General features: G+C 39.4%; 1 protein-coding gene across 1 annotated transcript in view; it reads left to right on the forward strand.

Moving 5' to 3' along the window:
• Positions 1-3049: 3049 nt before the first annotated feature.
• Positions 3050-12574, forward strand: part of LOC124555004 (DNA mismatch repair protein Msh2) — a 216584-nt gene continuing 207059 nt past the window's right edge. The window contains exon 1 of the mRNA XM_047128747.1: positions 3050-3169. Coding sequence (XP_046984703.1) covers positions 3136-3169 — 34 coding nt within the window. The 5' untranslated portion in view covers positions 3050-3135. The remainder of the gene's footprint in view (positions 3170-12574) is intronic.

The raw sequence follows: 12574 nt of genomic DNA on the forward strand, positions 1-12574 counted from the left end.
CAGATTGTGAAGGATCTTGCACTGCTGAAGATTGTAAAGGCACTAATACTAATAAAAGGTCTTGAGCCACTGATGGGAGGTCAACAGCAGATGAAGCTTCTGACACTGCTGCTAATGAGTGCAGGGGTCAGCAGTTCTAGGTTTGATTGCTACATTTTGAGACTCCACAATCACTGTTGCTGCAAATGAAGTTTGTGGTAGTGATCCTGTTGATTTTCCATTGTTTATGCAGGTATGGTTGGGCTTTCTAAATTTACCACTGCTGGCAGCGAAAATGGGATGTTGTTTACTTTACTTGTTGACAGAACAGCTTTTATTATTTCAGCAGCTATGACTTTTTTACTTGTTATTTTTGTGCAGACCATGAGTTGTAAAATGCTCTATTGCAGAGCCATCAATTGGTATGAAAGCGGCACTGGGAAATGAAAATTTGGTGTAGTTTCCTGTCAGTTCTCATTATTTCAATGTTAACACAATTATTCTACATCATCAAAAAAAGTTCTGCATCAGCTTGGTTCTGAGCGTTCCGGGACCAGTGCCGAAAAATGGAATAGAGATCAACATAAATATCTTTTCCACCCTTTTTATTGCTTATGAAAACCACACATTGCATGTTGTACCACCATACGAGACCCTCAGAGGTGGTGGTCCAGATTGCTGTACACACCAGTACCTCTAATAGCCAGTAGCATGTCCTCTTGCTTTGATGCATGCCTGTATTTGCCGTAGCATACTATCCACAAGTTCATCAAGGCACAGTTGGTCCAGATTGTCCCACTCCTCAACAGCCATTCAGTTTAGTCCCCCCAGAGTGGTTGGTGGGTCACGTCGTCCATCAACAGCCCTTTTCATCAATATGCTGCCAATATGGTTGCACTATCAGTTGGAGGGTGGCATTCACGTATCGTACAGCCATTACAGCACCTTCCATGACAACCACTGGTGTACTTTGGCCCAACATAATGCCACCCCAAAACAGCAGGAGACCTCCACCTTGCTACACTTGCTGGACAGTGTGTCTAAGGCGTTCAGCCTGACCAGGTTACCTCTAAACACGTTTCCGCCGGTTGTCTGGTTGAAGGCATATGTGACACTCATTGGTTAAGAGAACGTGATGCCAATCATGAGAGGTCCATTTGGCATGTTGTTGTTTCCACCTGTATGGCACTAAATTGTGTCGTGGTTGCAAAGATGGACCTCGCCATGAACGTTTGGAAAGAAGTTGCGCGTCATGCAGCATACTGTGCACAGTTGGATTCGTAACACGATGTCCGATGGTTGCATGAAAAACATTATTCAATATGGTCAGGGTTCCATAATCTGTAGGTAGCGGGCTTACACTGCAATAGTATCCCTTAGGCGGTCTGAGCGAGGCATGTCATCGACAGTTCCCGACTCTCTGCATCTTTTCGATGTCCAAACAACATCACTTTGGTTCACTCCAACACGCCTGGATACTTCCCTTGTTAAGAGCCCCTCCTGAGACAAAGTAACAATTCGGACGCGATCGAACCGCGGTATTGACCATCTAGGCATGGTTGAACTACAGTCAACACGAGCCGTGTACCTCCTTCCTGGTAGAATGACTGGAACTGATCGGCTGTCGGACCCCCTCTGTCTAATAGGCACTGCTCATGCATGGTTGTTTACATCTTTGGGTGGGTTCAGTGACATCTCAGAACAATCAAAGGGACTGTGTCTGTGATACAATATCCACAGTGGACGGCTATCTTCAGAAGTTCTGGGACTTTGTGTGATGCAAAACTTTCTTTGATATGTATATTAAATCATGTCTGTGTGGAATAGCCACAACACAGAAGATAATATGTGTGTTATTTCGAAGTTTATTTTTCAAAAGCCTCATTGCTTGCCTACTTTCATTACAGTAAACGTCGTTTGCACCTCCTATTACAGTACATTTGCTTCCAGATTGTAACGATCTTTCATATTTTTTTTAGAATTTCAGATATAGGTGCTCTTGGTTTTACAGTTCCAGTTATGTCAAGTCTTTGTTGAGCATTGCGCAAAATTTCGGTGTTTCCTTTACCATGGCAGTCTGCAAAAACAAGGAATTTGCCTTTTTTCTTCAGTACATGGTTTATGTACGAGTGACTTTTTCGATCACTTTTGTTCGAAATTTCTTACTATCTTCCCAATCATCAGTTTTCCTTGTCGTTCCTTTTCCTTCGGATTTAAAGTCTTCATGTCCAAGAATATCAAACTTGTTCTCCGTTTGTAGCACAAATTTCTCTGTTATTCGCACTAAACAAGTTGAGATCTTAGGTCTAATATGTCTTTCCGTTGGTTTTCGTCCTGCACATATTCTTCAGTGTTGACTTGCATTAATACTGATTTCATATTCCGCAAATAATTTTCTGTTACGGAAACTTCTTTTCTGAGTACTTCTACCACAGATTCTTCCAAACCAACATTAAGTCCGTGCTCACAATCTTTTGACAGTTACAGTCTGTTAAAGTATGTTCACACTAAAAATTACTTGTATTTAAATTCGACAAACAACATAGATGAGCCCACAGATGTATCACTGGGCACATTCGAACATCCTTTGTCGGTGTTCTTTCACACGCTATACCGTTTAAGTTAATTAAATTCGGAAATTTAACAGAACGATTTACTACTATGTCTACAAATGACGCCTTTTTGTGTTGGATGAAATCTATTTTCGGATTCAAAATTTGGGTTTCATCTTCCTTGTATTTAACTCTTGTCATAGCTCTAATACCATAAACTGCGCTGTAACATTCATACTCGTCCATATGATTTCCATTGACGCCACATTGACAGCTGTGCAACTACGTAGAATTTATGTCGTTCTATGTGAACGGTAGCTCACGATGCCACTACAGGAAGCCACAAAAATGCGTCTGTAAATCCGGCTTTGGACTGTGGCGATACCTTCACAACTGAGACATCTGTTGATGCCTTCGAGAAAGTCAAAGTATATCTTTGAAGAGAGCGCATCCACAGTACCTCTTGTAACGTATATACAAGTAAAGGCACGTAGTATATAGCATATCTTCCGGAGAGAGCTTTGGAATAGGAGGGAACTTGATTGTGTTGTGTGTATGTTCGTGTTGTTAAGTTGCAATTGAGCAGTTTAAGTGTTGTATCGACATGGGAGATGCAAAAGGCCCATATTTGAATTTAAGTATGTATTTGAAGTACTTGTGAACAGATTTATATTTTAAAATTATGAGTCGTCCCAAATAAGGTGCTCTTGGATAAGTCGTGTTTCATCTCTGTTCACGCTGATACTTCTTTCCATTCTGAACATGAGAAAGACATCAAACCATCATGTCGTATTATTGTTACTGAACAAATTCTTTGTCAGTACCCGTTTCAGAATAGCTGTTACCTTGAGTTTGACTTTGTGATCTCTACATTAAGTTTCTTACTTTTACTTAGTGACCATTTCAGTTTCGCTTTGTGTGAGGTGCTTTTGTGACATGTTCCACATCCTTGAAAATCTCCTCGCGTTGAGTGTACGAAACAAAAGTGCATTTAACGTAAAACGCCAGTGCTTTTGTTTTACTGGTGGAAAGCTACATACCAGTATTGTCATATCCCAGATCTCAGTTTTTAATCGCTGTAAGCTGCCGTTTCTGAGGTTAGGATAGAGGTCTTACAATAGGGTGCGTTTTTATGCAATGAAGCTTCACTGAAATTGATTTTGTAATGGATAGAAGTGAATGAGAAATATAATAAATGATCATTTGTGGAATTCAGTTCTTTGCCTAGGTACTTACTACACTTCGTTGCGCTTTCACTAGTTTGTGTGATCATAGCCGTATATGAAGGTAAAGGAGATCCATTACATTAGGTACAGGTATTTTTCTTTTAAATCTTGCTTCTGACAAAAATGGAAGTATCCATGTAAACACAGTGAAGTAGTGTGCTGTAAATATTGTTATGAAATGTGGTGAATGAAAGAATCCTTGTACCTCTGTTTTTTACCATACTTTCGGAACACTTTTCTTTAGTTTTTCACAAAACTGTATCGATTGTCAAGTTACCGTATCGTTACTCTAGTCATGGCTGCTATCTGGCACTCCCACTTTTGTGTATCATTAGATCTGACACAGATCCTGCCAGCAATTAACTGAAGAAGGTATTTCAGATCGTAGTCTGGTTAGAGATTAGTTACTGAGCACTAATAAAAATGCTGTATGGCTCAATGTTTATGTGCAAGAGTAAAATCCAGATATTGCTTTCACTACTGGCATTTGTTTGTTTGTGTGTGTGTGTGTGTGTGTGTGTGTGTGTGTGTGTGTGTGTGTGAGAGAGAGAGAGAGAGAGAGAGAGAGAGAGAGAGAGAGAGAGAGAGCAGTCCTTAGGTTGTGGACAGTTTTAGCTTGATTAATAAAAAGGATGATACTAGAAGGAAGATTTTTCGGAAGCAGTGGCCATGCGACAACTTATATTTAGGAGAAGTAGAAAAAAAAAAAAAAAAAACTAAAATTTGTGAACAGTTGCACTTTCTGAGAAACAGCAGTTATTGCTAGAGATGGGTAGTGTCCTCCTCCCCTTCCTACTGTGAAATTGTGAAATTTTGCCTTTGGCAACTGAATGATCGTAGTATACCCCAAGGTTTAAATTAGGTTGTAAAGTAATAACTTAAATATAAGTTGATGAAGCCAATGAATGGAAATGCGGATTAAAGATTTTGGTAACAGATTTGTCCGTAACACAGCCTCATGTCCACATTCGCATCATATTTACCTTATGGTGTGTGGTGGACGGTACTTTGTGCACCACTGTACTTTTATCATTTTCCTGCTCCAGTCGGGAATGGTTCACGGGAAGAATGATTGCTGGTAAGCCTCTGTGTGGACTAGAATCTACTTTTTATCTTCACGGTCTTTATGCGAGATATATGTAGGAGGGAGCAATATATTGGTTGACTCCTCGAAAGACATATGCTCTTGGAATTTTAACAATAGACCGTACTGTGATGCAGACTGCCTCTCTTACAGCTTTTGTCACTGGAGTTGACTGAGCACCTTCGTGATGCTTCTCCTCTTCCTAAACAAAATGTGTTGCTCTTCTTCGAATCTGTCCAATCTCTTCTATCAGTTCTATCTGGTATGGATCCAAGACTGACGAGCAATACACAAGTATTCATCAAAGTAGTGTTTGTTAGCTACTGCTCCTGTCGACGGATGACATTTCCTGAGGATTCGTCCAGTGAATCTGTCTAGCATCTGCCTTACCCATGATCAGTATTATGTAGTTGTCCCATTTAAAATTGCTCTGTCTGCTTACTCCTAATTATTTTACCTGCTTCCATTGATTGTTCTGCAGTCGTGTAATCGTACAATAAAGGTTCTTTCTGTAAATGTATTTGCAATACATTACATTTGTTTATGTTGAGGGGTCAGTTGCAACTTCCTGCACCATATGTCAATCCATTGCAGGTCTTCCTGCAGTTCGCTACAGTTTTCTAGTGTTTGAACTTTTCAGTATAGAATAGCGCCCTCTGTGAAAAATGTGGGACTTCTGATGTTATCTACTGGATCATGTATATGAGTGTCATGAAAAGTAATGGTCCTGCATCAGTTAAAACACAACCGACCTACCCCGGCCTGCACATCCTCCCCACAGCCCTCAAAATAAAACAAAAAATACTAAACTTGGCAGGGACACACTTCCGTCAGCAGTACTCATCTAAATGGGATTGTATGTTGGAAGAGCTCCTCTTTCTCTTCCCTATAACTGATTCAATTGCCCCACAAAATCACTCTATCATGTTAGTACAAGCTCCAGTTTCATAATCCTTAAAATCGATAGTGTGGTTAACTACTGAATGATTATAACCCCTCTTCCCCATCCCCCTATAAGACAAAAATGCATCAGAAATTATAGTAATACCCTCCTCAATATATTCCTCAATCAGACCCACTAGTTCCCTCTTACTATGAAACTGCAAAACACTAAGAACATGAGTAGCATAACCTCAACCTCCCCCCTCCCAAAATAACAACCCCCACACCAACAAACCAACACGAGAACTGACCCTTCCATGCTTCCTCTTACCAAGCTGTGATTCATCAATTTCTTCAACAATCCCCAGCACACCCAACTGCCCTCTCTGCGAGAAACCTCTCGACAAAAAAGAAAACCAGTCCAAAACTGTCTCACTCACACCAGCCTTCTGCACATAAAAACTTATACAGACCTGATAACAAAAATAATAAGTAAGCAAGAGAATCTCTGTCATTGGCAATCTAGATTTCTCAAACCAGGTACCAGATATTGTCATACCAACAATGCCATATATACGCGTCCCTGGTCCAAGCGGCCAGAACTCTCATCATCATGTTGTTGCCACAAACATTACACCTAACATATTCAGCAAATAAGGCCAAACATATGCAGAAACTGTATGACAGACAACATATCACCACCCCACCTCAGAATGTAATGATACATTCGTGAACTTCAGTCATAACCTTACATAGCAAAAAAGCAATTAAAAAATTAGACTTCTTTCCACACAAACACCAAACCAATAAGACCTAACACAACCGTCAAATACACACCCACACACACACACAAAACTTAATAACTCACTGAAAACACTTCCACAACCCACAATACCACACCAACTACCTAAGCTTAAAACCAAAACAGTTTGTGGTGCCAGGGATCTGCAGTGTAGCCCAAGGTAGAGCTTAGGCTGAAATCTTAGTTTGGTTGATATTTAACAAAGCCAATGAATGTGACTAGAGTAAAACTTGCTGTTGCAATAGATTGGTCTTTGGCATAGCCCAGTGATCATTTTGAAAACTTTGTGAGGTATTTTTGAAACGTCATTTCTGTGGTTACGCAAAAACCTAAGAGCACGGTTTAAATTTTACGACATATTCTGCTTTATGCGACAAATTCTGCACAGCATATTCTTTTATGTCACTGTGTTATTTTGTACACTCCGCATCACTATGTCCTTTATTGAACACAATTTTCTCATTAGTCCTGCCATGTTGTCTAATGATCTGACTCATCATCCGTTGTGTTCACTATTCATAATTCGCCACACATAACAGTTACCAACTGCAGCATGCAACAGAAAAGGTGCTGACATCCTTTTTATCCATTATTGCTATAAACATTGTGCACTACCAGCATTCAGCTATTTTTGCAATATACATTAGAGTTGGAGTTAAGAATTTCATTCCTAGTGACATTTGATTTCAGTTAGTTTCTGCCCCTAGTAAAATGTGGGTAGAGTTACAATTTATAAGCAAGACTGGTTCCGGAGCACTTCTGTAGACGTTCCTGTTGTTGACTGAATTATGTTCATGTTTTCTTTCTCCAATCTGATATGACAAATGCTACCCTGTCTGGACTCTGAACGCACCAAATTGGATCCGTGGAGGGATTTCTCTGTCCTAAAAATCCCACATGTGTACGTCACACATACTCTGCTACCGTTTCAGACACTTTTTGTGTGTAGTGCATACCTGACCTGTTAAGGGGGTTTTCTTACATTTCTCCCCCAAACAGGGGATGTCAAGAAATCTGCATCCAACATTGTCACAGAATCATCTGAGAAAGTTGTTTAAGTCTTCCACTTAGTTCCAAACTAGAGGACCATGATGAGTTCTGGGAATTATACTACAAAATTATAGCTCTTCCAGCCCACGAGTGAGGCTAGCTGTCTTTACCAAATCAATCATCGCCTGTAGGACCCAAAGATGGCCTCTGAACCGGGGCAACAAGCTCATTCGTGCCGACATGAGCCACAATTCACAGCGCATCGCACCTAGTGTGCTCAATCACTGCTGGCAGAGCCTTCTCCATATATGGGACAAGACCTTCTAGCAAGCACAGTGGACACTGGCCTTCTTTCACAACCTGCCTGCTATGTTCCTGAGGGGCTCCATTACCTGCCTAACCTAGAGCTCCCAGTGACAAGCAGTCCCATTCTCTGCACTTGTCCGGACCCCTAAGGAAGATTGGCCTCAGTCCCAACAGAAAAGGCATTCAGGGCTGGCTCAGATATACTTTCATCAGTGAGCAATACCACAAACCAGTTTTTGAGGCATAATGGTAGAGCCGTGTTGCTTGCACCCACTTTCACCTTCCACTCAGAGGTTCACAACTCTGCCATTGTTCACCAGTTATCAGCGGGTAACTGTCAATCACCTGGGATGTGCGAATTGGAAGGCACAGCGTTCTCACGGATCTTAGCCAGCACTATAGGCTCCAGAGATGCCAAAGCATTTGCCTCAGGTGCCCCAGCGCCTTCACAGCCCAGGGCAGCAGCCTGAAGTCGATCAGCCCTGGCAACACACCTTCTAGCTGTTTATGGACAGTGGCCAATTCCCCTCGTATCCATACCCAACATGGGCAGACCCAGTCTATCTTTAATCAGTTTCTCTCTGCATCACAAGTATGTAACATTAACCCAAGAAGTCACTGGATGCAAACTACATTCTGCTGTTACGCCAACTCCAATTTACACTACGATTGAAAATCGGCTCATAGGAAGGTCATGCCGTAAAATTCATGCAGAGGACTTTAAGTTAATAAACAGTAGTAAAATGTGCAGGTACAATTCATTTCGCCATAGAAGTATGTGGAAAACGGAAACTATATTAAATTACATTGTATTAAACTGCTAAGCTCCAAGAAGTCCACTCGGCTCTGTGACAGGGGCTACACTTACACATTATGGCAGACCAAGTAACTATTATTGAAAGCTCACTACATGCCAAAGTGATCCAGATACATGACTCTGTGTTTCAACATAGCCAACAAGTATTTCGGAACATTCTGCCAATCGTTCTTTCCAATGGCTGTACCATTTCAGGTGCACACTGTGATGTACCTATTATCCGTACTTCAACAGAACGGTCTGTGCAGGAATCTCGAAGCGTATACATCTGACAATGTATCACTCTTGTTATGCAATGGTCTTACATTAGAGGACATTTGTAACTTGCTTTCTGAAGTTTCTACATGGATAATGGTCAAGTCTCTGATGAAAATTTTAATGCGTAGTATATACATGTATCGTACATAAACTATGAAAAATTCAAGTGAGCTTCACTATGTAACTTGTACCAGTAGTATTGTCCTTATAGCTAGTTAATTGTTTCTATCTGTGACTTTCCAGCTAGCAAGTAGATTCATTTGGTATCTTACGTGTGAAACTCGTTAACTGTTTGCAAAGCATATTATGGTTAGTAAAACTACACATGGTGATTTGATCCATTTCATTCTTACATGAGTCTCATTCCCTGGATTATCTCATCTCCATTAACCTTGTATACAAACAAGAAATGACCTATAGGTTATAGAATTGTAAGTTAGGTCTGCATATTGGTGAAAACTAAAAGCTGGAAAAGCTATATAGTAAACATGCTCAAACATTTAGGTTTGGCTACTTTTGCCATAAAAATAATAGCCAAGTTTGGGAATACAGAAGTCACTAAGTCAACATGTTTGGCATATTTGCATTCATTGATGTCTTCTGGGGTAATATTCTAGGGTAACCCGTCACTTAGGCAGAATTTGTTCATACCGCAAAAAAGCGATTAGAATTGTGTGGAGTTCACACACATACATTAATTCGTTTGTAAAGTAAATAAAACATTGCTGTTTTCTATTTGCCAGTTAGATTCTACAGAGTATCAAATATTTACCAGTTAATATCTGGCAAGTAACTCTTTAAGCAGTTAGAATATTAACCATAGCATTATGGTACATTTATTCACTTATAATTTTCCTTTCCACAATATGTTGAAATTTGAGAGTGACAGAGCTATTTCCAAGTACAGTACTAGAAGGAAAAAATTACCTGCATTACCGTTTAATGAATCTTAACTATGGCGCAGAAAGATTTGAAATATGCACCTATAAAGTTCTTTGACAATCTACCAATAGAAATAAAATGTCTGACACATAGCAGAAATGTTTTCAGGTGTAGATCAAAGAACTTTCTGCTTAACAATTCATGCTATGTTTTTTTTATTATTATTATTATTTTATTTATTTATTTATTTATTTTTTTAGTTGTACATAAATTCTATGTTTGTTCTGTTGACAAGTTCCACATCATAACATTGATTGTGAATTTGATCTGTGGAACAACTGACTGACTAATTAGTACACTTGAGAGGAATGTAAATTGTTAGTTACCGCAATAAATACCCCAGTAAAAAATAAACCGTGAAATTTTGTGTGATAAAAACTATGAATCTCTGTTTAAAATCTCCGTCAATGTTTTTGTCCAGTGTACAGTAGGCTGTAGTAATTTGTAGTTCAGTACCTAATCATAATATTCATGAAATTGTTTCTGAACGTTACAGACCACTTGTCAGAGTTGAATTGTTCACCACCTGCCAAGAGAAACTACGTGAAAGTGATCAGTACTTAGTTTAGAGCACAGTGCTCAAGGAACTGATGCTGTTCAAGGACTGTGCAGGAAAAATATCTTGTAATCCTCAGTCAAAGAATTCATTCTAAAGGATTAGATGGTAATTAACAAGGAAAGCTCACATGAGATGAGATTTCAAAACTTGAGTAATCGATAGTGATCGTGGTCGGTCAGCAAGTCAAAGAAAAAGAAAATGAAACACAGGCACACTGTTGGAGATTAGATAGATGGAGAGAGAGAGAGAGAGAGAGAGAGAGACAATGGGAAAGGTAAGGGAAAGAAGTACACTGTGAGGAAGAATAAAACTAAATTGATTGAAAGTCAGTTGGGTCACAATACATAAAAATAACAGCTATGAAAGTGAGGAAAGATAAAATTTGAAAGTGGTGTTTGGTCTGTTAGTTAACTACATGTTCCGGGGATTGTATTTTTGGTAGTTTGGTGGAGGGAGAAATAGCGAAAAAGAGAGATGCAGCAAGAGAGAGATTAGTGTCAGTTGCAACCTGGTGGATCATAACATCTCCCTAACACTTGCGTATTGTTTGAAGCTACCAGTAACAAATCAAGCTGTCCGCTTCTGTATTGCTTTAATGTCTTTCTTTAATCCTACCTTGTCCATATCCCAAACACTTGAACAATACTCAACAATAGGTCACACTAGTGTCCTACATGCTGTCTACTTTCCAGATGAACTACCCTTTCCCAAAGTTCCCCCAGTGAACCAAAATTCGACCATTCACCTTCCCTACCGCAATCCTCACATGCTTGTTCAATTTCATATAGCTTTCCAATATTACGCTTCAATTTTTTTTTATGTGGCTGTGTCAAGCAAGACACTACGTACGCTGTATCCAAATAGTATGGATTTTTTTTTTCCTTACTCATATCCACTAATTTAGATTTTCTACATTTAGAGCTATTTGCCATTCATCCCACCAACTAGAAATTTTGTGTAAGTCATCTCCTATTGTCCTACAGTGACTCAACTTTGTATAGAGAACAATAGGGGTCCTTTCACAATTCCCTGGGGCACTCCTGACAGTACCCTTGCCTCTGATGAACACTCACTGTCAAGGACAACATACTAGGTCCTGTTGCTTAAGAAGTCATCAAGCCACTAACATATCTGGGAACCTATTACATATGCTCGTACCTTTGGTAACAGTTTGCAGAGGGGCACTGTGACAAATGCTTTCCGGAAATCTAGAAATATGGGATCTGTCTGTTGCCTTTCATCCATATTTCGCAGTATATCACGCGAGAAAAGGGCCCAAGCTGAGTTTCGCATGAACAGTGGTTTCTAAAACCATACTAATCCATGGGTACAAGGTTCTCGGTCTTAAGAACTGAGAATATGTTCAAGGATTTTGCAATAAACTGATATTAGAATATTGGTCTGTAATTGTGTGGTTCTGTTCTTTTTACCCTTCTTACATACAGGAGTCACTTGAGCATTTTTACAGTCACTTGATTAGTGATGTAAAATGTCTTGGCATTTATAAGTTGGGGCAAATGCCCCGGATAATTGCCTGGGCAAGTGTACAAAATTCATAAATGCCCAGGTATTTGTGCATTTTAAAAGTTAATTGATAAGCGGCACTAATAAACAAATTTTAAGCTGATATTTGGTATTGGAAAAGGTGTTTTGCGACACTGCTTCTTCGCTGATTGGGTAACCAAGTTGAAAACGCTGTTTGAGAGTTAGTGGAGAGTTATTAGGGGAAATAAATTGGACTGTAAACAGAACTTTTTACAACTTTAATGTAGTCAATTCTTGGTGTAGACATAATAAAAAAGAAAATGACACAAGTTTAAAGTGTTTTTGAAATAAAGTATGGTTTATATAAAGTAGCTAGCCTGTAGGTAGTATTTTGACTTTTCTGTACTACTGCAAAAAAATTGGAAAGTTGTTCTGTCACTGTTCCTAACTCACACGTTTTTGAAATTCTGAGAGCACTTCACACACTTTTTGATACGCTGTTCCACTTTGTTGGAATGTGACACTTTGTATTCCTTAAAGCAATATTTACAGGATACTTCTTTCCCTTTTAAATTGAAAAAGGTCCAAACAGGCCCTACCCCAACATCTGACAATAAATCTTTTTTTTCCCACTGAAAACAGTTTAACATTTAAGAATAAAATTTGTCATCAAGAAACACATGCCAGCTGTT

The sequence above is a fragment of the Schistocerca americana genome, chromosome X, assembly GCF_021461395.2.
Source record: "Schistocerca americana isolate TAMUIC-IGC-003095 chromosome X, iqSchAmer2.1, whole genome shotgun sequence".
Classification (NCBI taxonomy): Eukaryota; Metazoa; Arthropoda; class Insecta; order Orthoptera; family Acrididae; genus Schistocerca; species Schistocerca americana.